Source organism: Haliotis rufescens, unplaced genomic scaffold (assembly GCF_023055435.1).
Source record: "Haliotis rufescens isolate VD_foot unplaced genomic scaffold, xgHalRufe1.0.p SCAF_48, whole genome shotgun sequence".
Classification (NCBI taxonomy): domain Eukaryota; kingdom Metazoa; phylum Mollusca; class Gastropoda; order Lepetellida; family Haliotidae; genus Haliotis; species Haliotis rufescens.
This window is the reverse complement of record NW_025964201.1, coordinates 2632952-2656847: the sequence shown is the minus strand read 5'-3', so window position 1 is coordinate 2656847 and position 23896 is coordinate 2632952. Positions and strand designations below refer to the sequence as shown.

General features: G+C 42.3%; 1 protein-coding gene across 1 annotated transcript; it reads left to right on the top strand.

Moving 5' to 3' along the window:
- The first annotated feature begins 10849 nt into the window (after window positions 1-10849).
- On the top strand, window positions 10850-22001 carry LOC125372799 (mucin-2-like). The gene is made up of 5 exons (XM_048383434.1): window positions 10850-11219; window positions 17184-17384; window positions 17997-18887; window positions 19062-19152; window positions 20860-22001. The coding sequence occupies exons 1-5, from the start codon at window positions 11150-11152 to the stop codon at window positions 21038-21040; spliced, it is 1434 nt and encodes a 477-aa protein (XP_048239391.1). The 5' UTR covers window positions 10850-11149; the 3' UTR covers window positions 21041-22001.
- The last annotated feature ends 1895 nt before the right edge of the window (window positions 22002-23896 follow it).

Here is a 23896-nt window from a genome sequence, read left to right as displayed (position 1 = left end):
CATGCCAGACAGACATCTGCTGGGTCTCTGACAAGCAGTCAATCTTACCTCCAGTTTCTCGAGATTCTTCTTCGTCTGCATCTCAGACTGAGCTTCAGTCTGAGTCTGTGCCTGAGCCTGTGCCTGTACCTTTGGCAGTACCTGTGTCTGTACCTAAACCCGAGTCAGTGAGAGAAGTACCTAACACTAAACATCTCACGAACAAGGAAAAGAAACAATTAAAAAAGAAAGAATTGAGGGCCCTCAAACAAGTAGAGGTGCCATCTCCTTTGATAATCCCTGTAGAGGTTCATAACACTTTTGAACCTCTAGCTATGGAGGTCACTCCATCGCTGACATTGCAGCATAGAGGACCTTCCCCCAGATCGCGATCTCCAATTGAACCCCCATGAGCTGCTCTGCTCCCTTAATACAATGGAATTGTCGAGGACTTCGGAACAATTTCAATGACCTTCAGCTATTAATTCAAGATTTAAAACCTTCTGCTTTTGTTTACAAGAAACTTTCTTTAAAACTACGGACAAATTTGATTTAAGACAGTATGATTCATACCATTGCTTTTCCCCTCCAGGGGATAAAGCAACTGGAGGATCTTCTGTTATAGTGAGGCAGGGCGTCATTCACAGTCCTGTACCTCTCAATACCCCTCTTCAGGCTGTTGCGGTACGTGTAACATTAAATATTGTTTTTACTTTATGCTCTTTGTATGTACCTCCATCGTGCTCTCTTCGACAGTCTGACCTTCAGTCACTAAATGACCAGCTCCCTAAGCCCTGTGTTATCATGGGAGATTTGAATGGCCATAACCCGCTTTGGGGTAGTTGTGACACTAATAATAAAGGAAAATTACTTGAGGATTTTTTTCATAAATAACGATTTGTGCATTTTTAATGATGATACTCACACATATCTACATCCTGCAACTGGCACTTACTCTTGTTTAGACTTGTCAGTTGTAGATTCTAATTTACTTCAGGAATTTGAATGGTCAGTCCACGATAACCTTTGTGGAAGTGACCATTTTCCTACCATTTTAAAATCTGTGACACCATCTGATGTTCCTCCATCATCAAGATGGAATTTTACTAAGGCAAACTGGGCTTTATATGAAGTCCTCTGCACTAATCAACTAAAACCTGATGGTTTTCTTGATGTTACTGATCCTATTAAACTTTTTTCCGATGAACTTAATAAAATAGCTGATGAATGTATTCCGAAGTCCTCCTCAAATCCTGCAATGATTGCAAGCTAGCTAGGAAGGCAAGGAAAAAAGCTGAACACTATTTCCGTCGCCATCCTATGGTCCACAATTTAAATAAATTTAAAATATTAAACGCCAAAGCACGGCGTACATTTAAACAAAACAAGCGTCAATCTTGGCACCATTATGTCTCCATGATTAATTCACGTACGCCAATATCTAAGGTATGGAACATGATCCGGAAGATTAAAGGAAAGGGTTCAACATCTAGTATCCATCACCTTAAAAATGGGAATGAATTACTAACCGATACTTCTGATATTGCTAATACAATTGGTGAAACTCTGGCTCAACACTCTTCATCCTCAAACTATGTCCCTAAATTCCAAAAATTTCTAAAGCAGCAAGAAAAGAAACCTGTAAATTTTAGTTCTGATAATGGAGAAGATTACAATGAAACCTTTTCCATTCATGAGCTCAATACTGCCCTTGGGCAAGCTCATGATACTGCTACAGGGTATGATAATATACATTATCAACTCTTAAAACATTTACCGCAATCATGTTTAGAAACCCTCTTGATGATATTTGATAAAATCTGGACGTCAGGAGAATTTCCTTCTTCATGGCGTGATGCTATAATTGTTCCCATACCCAAACCTGGACGTGATCATACTGATCCTTCAAATTATCGACCAATTTCATTAACAAGCTGCGTTTGCAAAACCATGGAACGCATGGTCAATAACAGATTAACATGGTACTTGGAATCAAATGACTTAATCACAAATATCCAATGTGGTTTCCGTAAAAATCGCAGTACCATTGACCATTTAGTTCGACTGGAATCATTCGTTAAGAATGCCATTGTAAATAAGCAACATGCAGTGTCTATCTTTTTCGATCTAGAAAAAGCATATGACACTACATGGAAGCACGGTATTTTAAAAGACTTACATGGCCGTTTGCCTCAATTTATATCCAAGTTTTTATCTGACAGACAATTTCAAGTCCGCGTGGGTACTACCCTGTCTGATCATTATAATCAGGATCAGGGTGTCCCACAAGGCAGTATTTTGTCTGTCACATTGTTCAGTATTAAAATAAATAGCCTTTCTAAGGTTTTATATGACTCCATTGATGGATCTTTATTCGTTGATGATTTTAACATATCATGTCGTGGTAAAAACATGCATACTATCGAAAGACAATTACAATTATGTCTAAATAAGATAAATAAATGGTGTTTAGAAAATGGTTTTAAATTTTCAAAATCCAAAACAAATTGTATACACTTTTGTAGGAAATACAAACCCCATAAAGACCCTGATTTAATTTTAGATAGCACTCCGATTAAAGTTGTAAAAGAGGCTAAGTTCTTGGGTCTTATTTTTGACCACCATTTAACGTTTTTACCTCACATAAAATATTTGAAAAATAAATGCCTGAAGGCCCTTGATCTCCTAAAAGTTGTTTCAAATTCCAAGTGGGGAGGGGATCAGAAAACCCTCCTTCAACTGTACAGAGCACTTATTCGCTCTAAACTTGATTATGGCTCCATCATCTATGGTGGAGCCTGCAAAAGTAATCTTAAACTTTTGGACTCTATTCACCATCAAGGTCTGAGACTCTGTCTTGGATCTTTCCGAACTTCTCCTATTGACAGTCTGTACGTTGAGGCTGATGAACCATCCCTCAAACAACGCCGACTTAAATTATCCTTACAATATGTCACTAAATTACGCTCTAATACCTCGAATCCAGCATATGACTGTGTTTTTCACCCCCTTTATGAAAATTTCTATAAAAGAAAATCATCGGTTCTCCCCCCACTTGGAATACGACTTCAATCTGATATTTGTGCCGCTAAAATTAATCTTGCAGGTATAGCCCCCACGCAGCTTTTGTCTTCTCCACCTTGGCAGTTGGTAAAGCCAGAGGTGGATCTGACATTAACTAAATTAAAGAAATCGGAAACAAATCAACTTATTTATCAACAAAAATATAATGAATTAAGAAACACATATAATACTTACAAATCTATATTTACTGATGGTTCCAAGGATAGTGGCGCTGTTGCTAGCGCCACTGTCATTGGATCCAAGACTATCTCCTCCAGATTACCCGACAATAGTTCTATTTTCACAGCTGAGGCCAATGCCATTTTAACAGCTTTACAATATATCAGTAAACAGTCAAAATATCAGAAGTTTATCCTATTTTCCGATTCTCTTTCTTGCCTGCAGGCTATCCATAACATCTCATGTCAACATCCACTTTTAATCAAAATTATTGAATTATTTAATGAACTTGCTACTGGCCAATACGACATCGTCTTTTGTTGGTTGCCCAGTCATGTGGGCATCAAAGGCAACTCAATGGCTGATGCTGCTGCAAAAGCAGCACTCAACAAATCTGTGACACCACTTCTTATCCCATACACTGATTATAAACCTGTAATCAGATCTTATATCTGTGATCTGATGCAAAAGAAGTGGGACTCCCAAGTCGGTATCAATAAATAACATGAAATTAAACCAAATATTGGTTACACCTACTTGGGCTGTCAGTCCAGATTTGAAGAGGTCATTATGCGACGATGTCGTATTGGCCATAGCAGGTATACACACGAATATCTTTTAAAAGGTGAGGATCCTCCATTTTGTATCCCTTGTGATGAGAGAATCACGGTCAAGCATGTCCTGCTTGACTGTATTGATTTTTCCATCACAAGGGATAAATATTTCAGTGCAACTTCAATAATGGATCTTATTAATAATGTTTCGTCTCATTTAATAATTAACTTTTTAAAAGAAATAGAACTTGTACATAAATTTTGATAAACGTGTTTTGTAATTAATAAATTATCTTTTAATACTGGTCGAATAAATTGGATAACTAAGATTGTCAGTGGCTGTGCTTCGAAGGGGGTTGAAGTAGTGTAAAATGATTGTCCCCCGGAGATGGTACGTAAGTCCACGTCATTCACAGTGTATTTATTACTACCACGTTTTTAATTGCAGAATATATGTTCTTTTAATTCGGCTAAATTGACAATAATTGCCAACCACTGAAGGGATGGTGTAATTCCTGCTGGGGTCCATGCAGGTAGCAAAAGTACTGTAAGTCCCCATGGACCCTAGCGTGGTGATCTACCTTCAGTTGTTGGTGATCTATAGCCTGTTTTTAAAATGTAATGTATTTGTATAGTGCTATTGATTTTATTATTACATACTAGTTTTAAATTTTATTGCTGTGATACGTCTAGTTGTTTTACTGTCCCTCGTTGGCAGGTTTTTACATACTGCCGATTGCCGATTGCCGATGTGACTTAAAATTTTAACTCACTCACTCACTCACTCACAGTACTGGTGCACTCCGACCTATTGTCACAGTACTGTTACACTCCGACCTATTGTCACAGTACTGATGCACTCTGACCTATTGTCACAGTACTGTTACACTCCGACCTATTGTCACAGTACTGGTGCACTCCGACCTATTGTCACAGTACTGATGCACTCTGACCTATTGTCACAGTACTGTTACACTCCGACCTATTGTCACAGTACTGGTGCACTCCGACCTATTGTCACAGTACTGATGCACTCTGACCTATTGTCACAGTACTGTTGCACTCCGACCTATTGTCACAGTACTGATGCACTCCGACCTATTGTCACAGTACTGATGCACTCTGACCTATTGTCACAGTACTGTTACACTCCGACCTATTGTCACAGTACTGGTGCACTCCGACCTATTGTCACAGTACTGGTGCACTCCGACCTATTGTCACAGTACTGGCCCCCAATCCGACCTATTGTCACAGTATTGCCCCCCCACTCCGGCTTACTGTCACAGTACTGGCCCCCACTCTGACCTATTGTTACAGTACTGGCCCCCACTCCGACCTATTGTCACAGTATTGCCCCCCAACTCCGGCTTACTGTCACAGTACTGGCCCCCACTCTGACCTATTGTCACAGTACTGGTTCATTCAGCCCTTTTATCACAATACTAGAACACTCCGAACTATTGTCACAGTACTGGTACACTCCGAAATATTGTCACAGTACTGTTACATCCCGACCTATTGTCACAGTACAGGTACACCCCGACCTATTGTCACAGTACATGTACACCCCGCCCCTTTATCACAGTACAGATACACCCCGACCTATTGTCACAGTACAGATACACCCCGACCTATTGTCACAGTACTGGTATACTCCGACCTAATGTCACAGCACTGTTACACTCCGACCTATTGTCACAGTACTGGTACACCCCGACCTATTGTCATAGTACAGGTACACCCCGACCTATTGTCACAGTACTGGTATACTCCGACCTAATGTCACAGCATTGTTACACCCCGACCATTGTCACATCACTGTTACACCCCGACCAATTGTCACAGCACTGTTACACTCCGACCTATTGTCACATCACTGTTACACCCAGGCCTATTGTCACAGTACAGGTACACCCCGACCTATTGTCACAGCACTGTTACACTCCGACCTATTGTCACAGTACTGGTACACCCCGAACTATTGTCACAGTACTGGTATACTCCGACCTATTGTCACATCACTGTTACACCCCGACCTATTGTCACATCACTGTTACACTCCGACCTATTGTCACATCACTGTTAAACAACGACCTATTGTCACAGTACAGGTACACCCCGACCTATTGTCACAGTACTGGTATACTCTGACCTATTGTCACAGTACTGGTATACTCCGACCTATTGTCACAGTACTGGTATACTCCGACCTATTGTCACAGTACAGGTACACCCCGACCTATTGTCACAGTACTGGTATTTTCCGACCTATTGTCACAGTACTGTTACACCCCGACCTATTGTCACAGCACTGTTACACTCCGACCTATTGTCACATCACTGTTACATCCCGACCGATTGCCAAAGCACTGTTACACCCCGACCTATTGTCACATCACTGTTACACCCAGGCCTATTGTCACAGTACAGGTACACCCCGACCTATTGTCACGGTAGTGGTATACTCCGACATATTGGCACAGCACTGGTATACTCCGACATATTGTCACAGTACTGGTATACTCCGACCTATTGTCACAGTACAGGTACACCCCGACCTATTGTCACAGTACAGGTACACCCGACCTATTGTCTCAGTACTGGTATACTCCGACCTATTGTCACAGCACTGTTACACCCCGACCTATTGTCACAGTACAGGTACACCCCGACCTATTGTCACATCACTGTTACACCCCGACCTATTGTCACAGTACTCGTATACTCCGACCTATTGTCACAGTACTGGTACACCCCGACCTATTGTCACAGTACAGGTACACCCCGACCTATTGTCACAGTACAGATACACCCCGACCTATTGTCACAGTACTGGTATACTCCAACCTATTGCCTCAGTACTGGTATACTCCGACCTATTGTCACAGTACTGGTATACTCCGACCTATTGTCACAGTACAGGTACACCCCGACCTATTGTCACAGTACAGATACACCCCGACCCATTGTCACAGTACTGGTATACTCCGACCTATTGTCACAGTACTGGTACACCCCGACCTATTGTCACAGTATAGATACACCCCGACCCATTGTCACAGTACTGGTATACTCCGAAATATTGTCACAGTACTGTTACATCCCGACCTATTGTCACAGTACAGGTACACCCCGACCTATTGTCAAGGTAGTGGTATACTCCGACATATTGGCACAGCACTGGTATACTCCGACATATTGTCACAGTACTGGTATACTCCGACCTATTGTCACAGTACAGGTACACCCCGACCTATTGTCACAGTACAGGTACACCCGACCTATTGTCTCAGTACTGGTATACTCCGACCTATTGTCACAGCACTGTTACACCCCGACCTATTGTCACAGTACAGGTACACCCCGACCTATTGTCACATCACTGTTACACCCCGACCTATTGTCACAGTACTCGTATACTCCGACCTATTGTCACAGTACTGGTACACCCCGACCTATTGTCACAGTACAGGTACACCCCGACCTATTGTCACAGTACAGATACACCCCGACCTATTGTCACAGTACTGGTATACTCCGACCTATTGCCTCAGTACTGGTATACTCCGACCTATTGTCACAGTACTGGTATACTCCGACCTATTGTAACAGTACAGGTACACCCCGACCTATTGTCACAGTACAGATACACCCCGACCCATTGTCACAGTACTGGTATACTCCGACCTATTGTCACAGTACTGGTACACCCCGACCTATTGTCACAGTACAGATACACCCCGACCCATTGTCACAGTACTGGTATACTCCGAAATATTGTCACAGTACTGTTACATCCCGACCTATTGTCACAGTACTCGTATACTCCGACCTATTGTCACAGTACTGGTACACCCCGACCTATTGTCACAGTACAGGTACACCCCGACCTATTGTCACAGTACAGATACACCCCGACCTATTGTCACAGTACTGGTATACTCCGACCTATTGCCTCAGTACTGGTATACTCCGACCTATTGTCACAGTACTGGTATACTCCGACCTATTGTCACAGTACAGGTACACCCCGACCTATTGTCACAGTACTGGTACACCCCGACCTATTGTCACAGTACAGATATACCCCGACCAATTGTCACAGTACTGGTATACTCCGAAATATTGTCACAGTACTGTTACATCCCGACCTATTGTCACAGTACATGTACACCCCGACCTATTGTCACAGTACAGGTACACCCCGCCCCTTTATCACAGTACAGTTACAACCCGACCTATTGTCACAGTACTGGTATACTCCGACCTATTGTCACAGCATTGTTACACCCCGACCATTGTCACATCACTGTTACACCCCGACCAATTGTCACAGCACTGTTACACTCCGACCTATTGTCACATCACTGTTACACCCCGACCTATTGTCACAGTACAGGTACACCCCGACCTATTGTCACAGTACTGGTATACTCGACCTATTGTCACAGCACTGTTACACCCCGACCTATTGTCACATCACTGTTACACCCCGACCTATTGTCACAGCACTGTTACACCCCGACCTATTGTCACATCACTGTTACACCCATGCCTATTGTCACAGTACAGGTACACCCCGACCTATTGTCACAGCACAGGTATACTCCGACCTATTGTCACAGTACAGGTACACCCCGACCTATTGTCACAGTACAGGTACACCCCGTCCTATTGTCACAGTACAGGTACACCCCGACCTATTGTCACATCACTGTTACACCCCGACCTATTGTCACATCACTGTTACACTCCGACCTATTGTCACATCGCTGTTACACCCCGACCTATTGTCACAGTACAGGTACACCCCGACCTATTGTCACAGTACTGGTATACTCTGACCTATTGTCACAGTACTGGTATACTCCGACCTATTGTCACAGTACTGGTATAATCCGACATATTGGCACAGCACTGGTATACTCCGACATATTGTCACAGTACTGGTATACTCCGACCTATTGTCACAGTACAGGTACACCCCGACATATTGTCACAGTACAGGTACACCCGACCTATTGTCACAGTACTGGTATACTCCGACCTATTGTCACAGCACTGTTACACCCCGACCTAATGTCACAGTACAGGTACACCCCGACCTATTGTCACATCACTGTTACACCCCGACCTATTGTCACAGTACTCGTATACTCCGACCTATTGTCACAGTACTGGTACACCCCGACCTATTGTCACAGTACAGATACACCCCGACCTATTGTCACAGTACTGGTATACTCCGACATATTGCCTCAGTACTGGTATACTCTGACCTATTGTCACAGTACTGGTATACTCCGACCTATTGTCACAGTACTGGTATACTCCGACATATTGGCACAGCACTGGTATACTCCGACATATTGTCACAGTACTGGTATACTCCGACCTATTGTCACAGTACAGGTACACCCCGACCCATTGTCACAGTACAGGTACACCCGACCTATTGTCACAGTACTGGTATACTCCGACCTATTGTCACATCACTGTTACACCCCGACCTATTGTCACAGTACAGGTACACTCCGACCTATTGTCACATCACTGTTACACCCCGACCTATTGTCACAGTACTTGTATACTCCGACCTATTGTCACAGAACTGGTACACCCCGACCTATTGTCTCAGTACAGGTACACCCCGACCTATTGTCACAGTACAGATACACCCCGACCTATTGTCACAGTACTGGTATACTCCGACCTATTGCCTCAGTACTGGTATACTCCGACTTATTGTCACAGTACTGGTATACCCCGACCTATTGTCACAGTACAGGTACACCCCGACCTGTTGTCACAGTACAGATACACCCCGACCTATTGTCACAGTACTGGTATAATCCGACCTATTGTCACAGTACAGATACACCCCGACCTATTGTCACAGTACTGGTATACTCCGACCTATTGTCACAATACTGGTATACTCCGACCTATTGTCACAGTACTGGTATACTCCGACCTATTGTCACAGTACTTGTACACTCCGCCCCTTTATCACAGTACAGATACAACACCCCGACCTATTGTCACAGCACTGTTACACTCCGACCTATTGTCACATCACTGTTTGGCCCCGACCTATTGTCACAGTACTGGTACACCCCGACCTATTGTCACAGCACTGTTACACTTCTACCTATTGTCACATCACTGTTACACCCCGACCTATTGCCTGTTACACAACAGACTTACGACGGTTGTAGTGCTACGATCGCTTTGTGGAAGGGGGCCCTGGGCCCTCTTTCACAAAGCGGTCTTAGCGCTAAGAGCAGCGTAAGTCTATGTTTAAGTATGGGACTTACGATAATCTTAGCGCTAAGATCGCTTTGTGCAAGTGGGCCCAGGTCCAGCTGACAGCTAACGCCTGAACAGGAATCACATCTTCTGTTTGTTTGTTTGTTTGTTTGTTTGTTTGTTTGTTTGTTTCTTTAACGCCGCATATTCCAGCTATATGACGACGGTCTGTAACGAATCGAGTCTTAACCAGACAACCCAGAGCTTGGTTGGCATCGATCTACGCAACATGCAAGCAAGACATCAAGCCTGACCACCCGATCCCGTTAGTCGCCTCTTACGGCAAGCAGGGGTTGACTCACAACTGTCGGTCGAAAGACAAAAGAGTATTTTTGTCCCATGTTCATGTTGGCTTCCTTCAATAGACACAGAGAGTGACACAGAGAGTGACACAGAGAGTGACACAGAGAGTGACACAGAGAGTGACACAGAGAGTGACACAGAGAGTGACACAGAGAGTGACACAGAGAGTGACACAGAGAGGGACACAGAGAGTGACACAGAGAGTGACACAGAGAGGGACACAGAGAGTGACACAGAGAGGGACACAGAGAGTGACACAGAGAGGGACACAGAGAGTGACACAGAGAGTGACACAGAGAGGGACACAGAGAGGGACACAGAGAGTGACACAGAGAGTGACACAGAGAGGGACACAGAGAGTGACACAGAGAGTGACACAGAGAGTGACACAGAGAGTGACACAGAGAGGGACACAGAGAGGGACACAGAGAGGGACACAGAGAGGGACACAGAGAGTGACACAGAGAGGGACACAGAGAGTGACACAGAGAGTGACACAGAGAGGGACATGTGTTTTCCTGTACGGCCATGCGGAACTTACTTCCTCGTCGCTCTGTCCCACAGCTTTTCTCTGTATAGGCTGGTGTGTACACTATCAGTTTCAATGTAGTGTCTATATGTCTTTACACGAGGGAGTAGGTGAGATTACATTATCAGCTGTTAGTGAGGACAGTATGTAGCCATGGAGACTATTCCCTGATTCCATCCAGGACGATGATTGACACAACACGGACTGATATTCTGCTCGGTAATTAACAATGGACACATTCCAAGTTTTCTCCGTGGCTGTGATTTTACTTCAGATATATCAGTGTGTGGTTTCACAAGGTAGGTACCATGCTGCTTAGTTAGAACTACATGTGCTGAAAGAGGGAGACTTAACATCTCTATGTGTGCCTGCCAGCCCAACTGTTGTAGTGGAGGTGAATCAGGAAGTTCTCAACAACGTCCATTGTTTGCTCCGACTTTGTGCACGGGAGCTTCGAGAACCTCTTCACTATCACAGTCATGTAGATATGTTCAGGTCGGAATGAGACCAGCTATAAATAGAGAATCTCACCTGAGTGTCTTATGACATGTATCAAATATATCAACTCCAAACTGTATGAACGTCGGAGATTCATCTCATCTCGTCCCTAGACTAGTCCAGTGTATCATACCATCCCACACTAGTCCAGTTTATCATATCATCCCTACACTAGTCCAGTGTATCATATCATCCCTACACTTGTCCTGTATATCATATCCTCCCTACACTAGTCCAGTGTATCATATCGTGCCTACACTAGTCCAGTGTATCATATCATCCCTACACTAGTCCAGTGTATCATATCATTCCTACACTAGTCCAGTGTATCATATCCTCCCTACACTAGTCCAGTGTATCATATCATCCCTACACTAGTCCAGTGTATCATATCATCCCTACACTAGTCCAGTGTATCATATCATCCCTACACTAGTCCAGTGTATCATATCATCCCTACACTAGTCCAGTGTATCATATCATCCCTACACTTGTCCTGTATATCATATCCTCCCTACACTAGTCCAGTGTATCATATCATCCCTACACTAGTCCAGTGTATCATATCGTCCCTACACTAGTCCAGTGTATCATATCATCCCTACACTAGTCCAGTGTATCATATCATCCCTACACTTGTCCTGTATATCATATCATCCCTACACTAGTCCAGTGTATCATATCATCCCTACACTAGTCCAGTGTATCATATCATCCCTACACTAGTCCAGTGTATCATATCATCCCTACACTAGTCCAGTGTATCATATCATCCCTACACTTGTCCTGTATATCATATCCTCCCTACACTAGTCCAGTGTATCATATCATCCCTACACTAGTCCAGTGTATCATATCATCCCTACACTAGTCCAGTGTATCATATCATCCCTACACTAGTCCAGTGTATCATATCATCCCTACACTAGTCCAGTGTATCATATCCTCCCTACACTAGTCCAGTGTATCATATCCTCCCTACACTAGTCCAGTGTATCATATCATCCCTACACTAGTCCAGTGTATCATATCGTCCCTACACTAGTCCAGTGTATCATATCATCCCTACACTAGTCCAGTGTATCATATCATCCCTACACTAGTCCAGTGTATCATATCATCCCTACACTAGTCCAGTGTATCATATCATCCCTACACTAGTCCAGTGTATCATATCATCCCTACACTAGTCCAGTGTATCATATCATCCCTACACTTGTCCTGTATATCATATCCTCCCTACACTAGTCCAGTGTATCATATCATCCCTACACTAGTCCAGTGTATCATATCATCCCTACACTAGTCCAGTGTATCATATCATCCCTACACTAGTCCAGTGTATCATATCATCCCTACACTAGTCCAGTGTATCATATCATCCCTACACTAGTCCAGTGTATCATACCATCCCTACACTAGTCCAGTGTATCATATCCTCCCTACACTAGTCCAGTGTATCATATCCTCCCTACACTAGTCCAGTGTATCATATCATCCCTACACTAGTCCAGTGTATCATATCATTCCTACACTAGTCCAGTGTATCATATCATTCCTACACTAGTCCAGTGTATCATATCATCCCTACACCAGTCCAGTGTATCATATCCTCCCTACACTAGTCCAGTGTATCATATCATCCCTACACTAGTCCAGTGTATCATATCATCCCTACACTTGTCCTGTATATCATATCCTCCCTACACTAGTCCTGTATATCATATCATCCCTACACTAGTCCAGTGTATCATATCATTCCTACACTAGTCCTGTATATTATATCATCCCTACACTAGTCCAGTGTATCATATCCTCCCTACACTAGTCCAGTGTATCATATCATCCCTACACTAGTCCAGTGTATCATATCATCCCTACACTTGTCCTGTATATCATATCCTCCCTACACTAGTCCAGTGTATCATATCATCCCTACACTAGTCCAGTGTATCATATCATCCCTACACTAGTCCAGTGTATCATATCATCCCTACACTAGTCCAGTGTATCATATCCTCCCTACACTTGTCCTGTATATCATATCCTCCCTACACTAGTCCAGTGTATCATATCATCCCTACACTAGTCCAGTGTATCATATCATCCCTACACTAGTCCAGTGTATCATATCATCCCTACACTAGTCCAGTGTATCATATCATCCCTACACTTGTCCTGTATATCATATCCTCCCTACACTAGTCCAGTGTATCATATCATCCCTACACTAGTCCAGTGTATCATATCATCCCTACACTAGTCCAGTGTATCATATCATCCCTACACTAGTCCAGTGTATCATATCATCCCTACACTTGTCCTGTATATCATATCGTCCCTACACTAGTCCAGTGTATCATATCATTCCTACACTAGTCCAGTGTATTATATCATTCCTACACTAGTCCAGTGTATTATATCATCCCTACACTAGTCCAGTGTATCATATCATCCCTACACTTGTCCTGTATATCATATCGTCCCTACACTAGTCCAGTGTATCATATCATTCCTACACTAGTCCAGTGTATTATATCATTCCTACACTAGTCCAGTGTATTATATCGTCCCTACACTTGTCAAGTATATCATATCATCCCTACACTAGTCCAGTGTATCATATCATCCCTACACTAGTCCAGTGTATCATACCATCCCTACACTAGTCCAGTGTATCATATCGTCCCTACACTAGTCCAGTGTATCATATCATCCCTACACTAGTCCAGTGTATCATATCATTCCTACACTAGTCCAGTGTATCATATCATCCCTACACTAGTCCAGTGTATCATATCATCCCTACACTAGTCCAGTGTATCATATCATCCCTACACTAGTCCAGTATATCATATCGTCCCTACACTAGTCCAGTGAATCATATCATTCCTACACTAGTCCAGTGTATCATATCGTCCCTACACTAGTCCAGTGTATCATATCGTCCCTACACTAGTCCAGTGTATCATATCATCCCTACACTAGTCCAGTGTATCATATCGTCCCTACACTAGTCCAGTGTATCATATCATCCCTACACTAGTCCAGTGTATCATATCATCCCTACACTAGTCCAGTGTATCATATCATCCCTACACTTGTCCAGTACATCATATCATCCCTACACTAGTCCAGTGTATCATATCGTGCCTACACTAGTCATGTGTATCATATCGTGCCTACACTAGTCCAGTGTATCATATCATCCCTACACTAGTCCAGTATATCATATCATCCCTTCAAAAGTCCAGTGTATCATATCTTCCCCACACAAGTCCAGTGTATCATATCTTCCCCACACAAGTCCAGTGTATCATATCATCCCTACACTAGTCCAGTGTATCATATCATCCCTACACTAGTCATCATCGTCAATACACTGGTCATGTATATCATATCGTCAATACACTGGTCATGTATATCATATCGTCAATACACTAGTCATGTATATCAAAGCGCTGATACACAAGTCATGTATATCATATCGTCAATACACTGGTCATGTATATCATATCGTCAATACACTAGTCATGTATAATAAATTTATCATATCGTTAATTCACTGGTCATGTATATCAAATCGTCAATACACTAGTCATGTATATCATATCGTCAATACACTAGTCATGTATATCATATCGTCAATACACTAGTCATGTATAATCATCATATCGTCAATACACTAGTCATATATATCATATCGTCAATACACTAGTCATGTATATCAAAGCGTTGATACAAAAGTCATGTATATCAAAGCGTTAATACACAAGTCATGTATATCAAAGCGTTGATACACAAGTCATGTATATCATATCGTCAATACACTAGTCATGTATATCATAACGTCAATACACTAGTCATGTATAACAAAGCGTTGATACACAAGTCATGTATATCATATCGTCAATACACTGGTCATGTATATCATATCGTCAATACACTAGTCATGTATATCATATCGTCAATACACAAGTCATGTTTATCATATCGTCAATACACTAGTCATGTATATCAAAGCGTTGATACACAAGTCATGTATATCATATCGTCAATACACTGGTCATGTATATCATATCGTCAATACACTAGTCATGTATATCAAAGCGTTAATACACAAGTCATGTATATCATATCGTCAATACACTGGTCATGTATATCATATCGTCAATACACTAGTCATGTATATCAAAGCGTTGATACACAAGTCATGTATATCATATCGTCAATACACTAGTCATGTATATCATAACGTCAATACACTAGTCATGTATAACAAAGCGTTGATACACAAGTCATGTATATCATATCGTCAATACACTGGTCATGTATATCATATCGTCAATACACTAGTCATGTATATCATATCGTCAATACACAAGTCATGTTTATCATATCGTCAATACACTAGTCATGTATATCAAAGCGTTGATACACAAGTCATGTATATCATATCGTCAATACACTGGTCATGTATATCATATCGTCAATACACTAGTCATGTATATCAAAGCGTTAATACACAAGTCATGTATATCATATCGTCAATACACTGGTCATGTATATCATATCGTCAATACACTAGTCATGTATATCAAAGCGTTGATACACAAGTCATGTATATCATATCGTCAATACACTGGTCATGTATATCATATCGTCAATACACTGGTCATGTATATCATATCGTCAATACACTAGTCATGTATATCATATCGTGAATACACATGTAATGTATATCATATCGTCAATACACTAGTCATGTATATCAAAGCGTTGATACACAAGTCATGTATATCATATCGTTAATACACTAGTCATGTATATCATATCGTCAATACACTAGTCATGTATATCAAAGCGTTGATACACAAGTCATGTTTATCATATCGTCAATACACTGGTCATGTATATCATAACGTCAATACACTGGTCATGTATATCATATCGTCAATGCACTGGTAATGTATATCATATCGTCAATACACTGGTAATGTATATCATATAGTCAATACACTGGTCATGTATATCATATCGTGAATACACATGTAATGTATATCATATCGTCAATACACTAGTCATGTATATCATATCGTCCTTACACTAGTCATGCATACCAACGCGTTAATACAGTAGTCATGTATATCATCTCGCTCATACATTACTCCTGTTTATACTATCGTTCATACATTAGTCCTTTATATGGTACATGGTAATGGTACATATATTAGTTTTGTATTTCATGTCGTCCTTACACTAGTCATGTATATAATATCGTGAATATATTAGTCCTGTATATCATATTGTTCATACAATAGTCGTTTGATAGGCATTACTTACAAGTTGACGGATGTCAAAGTAGACACAATGTATGGATTTACAACATTTATAACATAACATGGCGTCACTCTGGCCCACCGATCACATGATTGTCTGGTTTTCTCAAAGGCTGACGTCGTATGGCAGGAGAACTGCTGTGCTGCATCAAACAATAAATACTTGCTTTTTTATGCAAATTGTACGTATGGCAGGTGCTTCCGGTAGTGAAGGACATGCTTACCCTCTTCGCGAACACCCTGTGTCATGACTGATTTTCAGTGATCCAGTCATATAATTTCCACAGCTATTTCCCTTGATGCCAAGTGGAAACTGTTTCGGCCGAAAATCTAGGCTGGTTATTTTCTTGCATTGACAATGTATATTCTATGGCGACATTGAAGTAAACAGAATAGGATGACAATACATGTGTTGTCTGGCTTCAGTGAATGCAACAACAGCCGTCACCACGCCCTCGGCAACGTCGACACAGACGTCAGCATCAGTCCAGACATCCATCGGGCAGCTCGTGATTCTACCATCGTCTGTGGCCACATCTGCAGTCGATACAACACTCACTCGAGTTACTGAAACAACAACTTCAACCACGAAGACATCGTCAACAGGAACATCATTACTAAAAACAGGTACCTTTAATATTCATTGAACATTTGACACAGTTCAGTACAGGATATACGTTACTTTCAATAATTTCTTGTATGTAAGAAAAAATATCGCTTTCAATTAAATATACGATTTTAACAGCATATTACTTTCAGTAGATAGTACATAGAACCTGTCAGGATCGACAGATATGGTATTTAAGGATGTACACGCATATTCTAACTAGTGTATGTTGATATCAAACATATCTTTTCAATTTGTATCAACACGAAAAATATTTGACATCAAAGGGTACGAGGTTGAGTTTCCGTATGCTCTAACACTGAAGGAGGATGACAATGCACTGGGTTGTCGATGTAGATTCCGTTAATTTCGTTTTGACAAGTCTAAATTAACCCGGAACCATATACGTAGGTACAGTTGTTGATCTGTTTGCTTTGTATGGCCCCGTGAAGCGCTGGTGAAGTTGCCCTGTTTACCTGTGGGCAGTAACAACGTAGGTACAGTTGTTTGATCTGTTTGTTTTGTATGGCCCCGTGAAGACCTGGTGAAGTTGCCCTGTTTACAGTAACAGCACAGCAGGCACAATGGCAATGTCTCAGGCTCATGAGTAACATATTTCCTCTTTCAACTAGAAACGTCCTCTCTGCCATCAAGAACATCTTCTGACACATATACACCCACACGTGGTGATTCACCGACGACAGCAGCAGCAACAACGGTCATGACAGCTTCAAGTACAACAAGCACTATAACACAGGTCACATCTGCATCAACAGCTACCATATTATCCCCAGCTACTGCATCTAGATCTTCTTATACATCAACAACTACACCTACACCTACACCTACACCTACACCTACACATACACATACACTTACACCTACACCTACACCTACACCTACATCTATATCTACCTCAACACCTACACCTACACCTACACCTACACCTACACCTATATCTACCTCAACACCTATATCTACATCAACACTTACACCTTCATCTACATCTACATCCACATCCACATCTACATCCACATCCACATCCACATCCACATCCACATCCACAACCACGTCCACATCCACATCCACATCTACATCATCATCGACACCTACACCTACATCTACACCAACATCTGCATCCATAATTACATCTACTCCTACATCTACACCAACATCTACATCCATAACTACATCTACACCTACACCTACACCTACATCTACACCAACATCTACATCCACAACTACATATACACCTACACCTGCACCAACATCAACATCCACAATCACATCGACATCGACATCAACACCTATATCTGCATCTACATTTTACACGACAACTACCTCTACGTTTACACCTGCATCCCAATATCCATCCACATCTACATATGCAGCAACAGCTATCTTTTCATCCCTTTCTACATCAACACCAACATCTACATCTTCTGCGCTGTCTACGCCTACATCTACACCTACATTCGGTCCTACATTTACAGTTGCGTCAACGACCTCTACGCACAATGAAGGTAGGTATCCCTTTATATAAACATACAAAGAATGTAATTCAAAGTTATCACAGATTCTGTCTTCACCGAAAAATATCCGAAGAGTATCGAAGATTACCGACCCAATGTAATGTGTGACTTCTTGGACAGCGTAACGTGTAAACATGGTTGAATGTGGTTTTGGTATTCTTGCAGATATGTCCAGGCTTATTATACCGGCTGTATCAAGTGCAGTGGGCGGGGTTGTCATCCTGGTTGTGGTCGTTGTGTCCGTGATTTGCTACAGGTAAGGAATCTCCCCCTACTATCGCGAATGGCAGTGACGAATTATATTGAAAAATATTAAACTATCTTGGAAAAAATAAGTTGATACACTGCTGGGAGCTCCGCGTAATACTATGTCAGCCTGTGCTGGGAGCTCCGTTTCATGCTACGTCAGCCTGTGCTGGGAGCTCCGTTTCATGCTACGTCAGCCCGTGCTGGGAGATCCGTGTCATACTACGTCAGCCCGTGCTGGGAGATCCGCGTCATACTCTGTCAGCCTGTGCTGGGAGATCCGTGTCATGCTACGTCAGCCTGTGCTGGGAGATCCGTGTCATACTATGTCAGCCTGTGCTGGGAGCTCCGTGTTGTGCTTTCTGTACGATCAGTTTAAAGTTTGGATCGGGAGGTCGGGCTCTGTCCATTGTGTCATTGTGTCATTGCTGATTGTGGGACATTGCACATCTTTCAATACAACCCTTACACGAATCTAGGCATACAGTACATCTTCCAATACAACCCTTACACGAATCTAGCCATACAGTACACCTTTCAATACAACTCTTACACGAATCTAGGCGTACAGTACATCTTCCAATACAACCCTTACACGAATCTAGGCATAGAGTACATCTTCCAATACAACCCTTACACGAATCTAGGCATACAGTACACCTTTCAATACAACCCTTACACGAATCTAGGCATACAGTACACTTTTCAATACAACCCTTACACGAATCTAGGCATACAGTACAACTTTCAATACAACCCTTACACGAATCTAGGCATACAGTACACCTTTCAATACAACCCTTACACGAACCTAGGCATACAGTACAACTTTCAATACAACCCTTACACGAATCTAGGCGTAAAGTACACCTTCCAATACAACCCTTACACGAATCTAGGCATACATTACATCTTGCAATACAACCCTTACACGAATCTAGGCGTACAGTACACCTTCCAATACAACCCTTACACGAATCTAGCCATGCAGTACACCTTCCAATACAACCCTTACACGAATCTAGGCGTACAGTACATCTTCCAATACAACCCTTACACTAATCTAGGCATACAGTACACCTTTCAATACAACCCTTACACGAATCTAGGCATACAGTACAACTTTCAATACAACCCTTACACGAATCTAGGCATACAGTACACCTTTCAATACAACCCTTACACGAACCTAGGCATACAGTACAACTTTCAATACAACCCTTACACGAATCTAGGCGTACAGTACACCTTCCAATACAACCCTTACACGAATCTAGCCATACAGTACACCTTCCAATACAACCCTTACACGAATCTAGGCATACAGTACACCTTCCAATACAACCCTTACACGAATCTAGGCATACAGTACATCTTCCAATACAACCCTTACACGAATCTTAGCATATAGTACACCTTCCAATACAACCCTTACACGAATCTAGGCATACAGTACACCTTTCAATACAACCCTTACACGAATCTAGGCATACAGTACAACTTTCAATACAACCCTTACACGAATCTAGGCCACCCACAATGCCACCACGTCAGTGAACTATTCCTGTGCCGCCATTGTTCTCCTGGCGTCTACACCATACAGGGGGCACTACACACACTTCGTGTGTTTGATATTTAGATGTAATCACCGGACGTGATGATCGAAACGAGACTCGCTGTGTACATGAACATGAATGATTTCAAATGCCTATTTCAGAAGGAGATCAAAGGAGATGTTCCCTGCCGACGCAGATGATATCAGCTACCACAACTTCCGTGTCGGTCGTATGGAGCTACATTCGTTCAGGAAGGATGAAGCCGATTTGGACCTTGATTCCACTTTTATGAACGAGGACGTTGATACCAAACTCAAACTATCTACATTTGGTCGGGGTTGAATAGGTTTTACTGAAACAGTGTCAAACATGATACAGACGGTTTGATGATTTCATTGACGTTGTTAGTGGAAGGGTGAGTGGGGTGTCGCATGCAGCCAGGTAACTGTCTATTAGGGGGTTGCCAAAACGAATACATGTAAAACACTGTCACTCTTAATACGACACGGATGTGTACAGATCCAATACAGGTTCCTCAAGAACATCAGTGATCACTGCTACTTGCACGCACATTCTACAATATTCATCCACAGAGTTCCCATGTTACTGCGGCGTCCTACAATATTCCTCAACCCAGTCTCCATGTTACTGCGGCGTCCTACAATATTCCTCAACCCAGTCTCCATGTTACTGCGGCGTTCTACAATATTCCTCAACCCAGTCTCCATGTTGCCGGTGTGCTGTGCGTGACGGGAGGACGTGTACAGAAGGGTGATTTACAAAAGTCTCATTGTCAGGTGGTTTACTTCCTTGTTGCATTCATTCACTGTGGACTAAGTAGGAGCTAACAACAGGAGTATGGAGGCCTTTGTGAAAGACCCATTGACATATTTCACATATGGCGTTGTGTGTTTATCAGAGAACAGAATGTGAACATTATACTGAATTGAACTTTAACCCTTCGTAGATTGTTTATATTCAGCCTTGCATACACTGGTAACTTATTCATGACACTGGCGTCTCAAACTTTGATAAATCATCACCATACGCCTAGGCTCTGATCACAAATGTCCCACTGCTTAAAGTGGTTTTGTAAAAATGCATTAAATGCGCGAACTATAGTACGTAAAAATGATGTCTTGTACCGCGAACTCTAGTTTATATAAATAATGTCTTGTACTACGAACTATCGTTTAAATAAATAATGTCTTGTTCAACGATCTATAGAATACAAAAATAATGTCTTGAACCGCGAACTATAGAATACACAAATAATGTCTTGAACCACGAACTATAGAATACACACAAAAACGTGTCGTGCCCGGAACTATAGTGTTTACAAATCTAGCACTTTTTTTGTCTGTTGTGTCACGTGGTGTGTAATATTCATTGAAGAAATTATGTCTTAATTTACCAGCAGGAGCACTGAGTGGTCTGACGTTATCGTCCACTTCCAGAACCATACCAGTCATCTGCAGAATCCATTGCAGGATTCCGACTATATGATAAGCATATGTTTATGAATCACTATCAAATAGTCAGAATACCCTGTTCAGCGACAAGGTGAGCGCACCTTGTACACTGGGGGCACACGCCACAAGCACATGCCAAGGCAAGGCATTTCTTCACCTGAACCAATACAAGTTCAAATTGGAAATTGCATCAGACTCTTTAATAGCTTTGAAAGTTGTAAGCCTGACCAAGCCACTTTGACCCTCTTTGAAAGGGCATGTCCAATTGTACCTCAGGAGTTGTGAAATGTGGACATCAAAGGCTGGAACTGCTAGAATATTGCTCGACATAAAGGGAAATGTTGGCCATTGGAAGGTTGAAGTTATCAATCATGTTTCTTTTGCGTGTAGCTCAGGTGGGTAAATTAGGACAAGGAAATTAGCTATTTGACCATTTTTAAACGATATCATATACATTTGTTTTCATTTTTAACAAATTGTCAGAACATTTGAAAACAGAGATGAAACTAAACTGTCGGGCATAAGAAAGTCTTCACCCTTGTATGATGGCGGCTACACATGGAACATACAAGAAAAGGCTATACGATGGCGATGTATTTGATACAGGAATCAAAAGATATTTACATCCCTCATATCAATGAGCATCTCACAACAGGTGACGTGCACATGACGTCACAGTGAACATAGGGGTAGCACAGGACACACTGCTCAGGGAACATAGGGGTAGCACAGGACACACTGCTCAGAGAACATAGGGGTAGCACAGGACACACTGCTCAGAGAACATAGGGGTAGCACAGGACACACTGCTCAGAGAACATAGGGGTAGCACAGGACACACTGCTCAGAGAACATAGGGGTAGCACAGGACACACTGCTCAGGGAACATAGGGGTAGCACAGGACACACTGCTCAGTGAAGCAGGTATCGTCAGTTTGAGTTGGTTCACAAATACCAGACATCCTCACTAACGAATATAACACCTACTAACACGCCCATCGTCGTCTTATCGATATCGTCAGCCGCCTGACGACGTCACTAAACATACGTTGTCACTCGTCCCTCAACTGTTGTCGGTTCTGTGGAGGATGAGGACACACCCTGATTTGACGATCCAGCTGATATCACAAGTGTTCATTTGGATGTAAGTCTGGTGATTGAGCTGGCGACGAACGGCGACGTTGGCATGATGTAAGAGTGTTCTCTGTTGTTGGTGAGAGAATGGTAGCACCACTGTTTGAATAAAGTCATCCCTATAGATCTGGTCGGTGGTTGCAACATATTCCTCCCCAAACTATCACCCACCACAACCATATGGATGCTCTTCCTGAGTGCAGCCTGGTGCCAATCCTTCCCCACTGCGACTATAAAACTGAGCACGATCAGCATTGTGGAATAAGCAGAATCTACTTTGGTCAGTAAAAAGCAATCTCTAACAGTCAAAGCTTTGTACTCACCTTCCCAGTGCCGTCGTCACGTTTGATGTCCATGGGTATTTTCACAGAAACGGTGACGTTGTGCGCAGACAGGAAATCCTGGACGACCCTTGCAGTGTGCGGCCTATCACCCCCACCCTCACCCCCACCCTCACCCCCTTAATCTAAGCCAATATTTTATACATTGCCCAAATGAATCAACATATAACGGGTATCTACCACACTATCCCACAGCCATAACATTTTGAGTTTGTGACGGTAAACAAAGAAATCTAGATCTTTTACATGCA

What these genes read in the sequence shown, in the direction of transcription:
- LOC125372799 (XM_048383434.1), top strand. Translation starts at nt 11,150, where the DNA reads ATGGACACATTCCAAGTTTTCTCCGTGGCTGTGATTTTACTTCAGATA. An exon ending in TCAGTGTGTGGTTTCACAAG is followed by an intron (nt 11,220 to 17,183) that starts GTAGGTACCATG and finishes GTCTGGCTTCAG; the next exon opens with TGAATGCAACAACAGCCGTC. An exon ending in AACATCATTACTAAAAACAG is followed by an intron (nt 17,385 to 17,996) that starts GTACCTTTAATA and finishes TCTTTCAACTAG; the next exon opens with AAACGTCCTCTCTGCCATCA.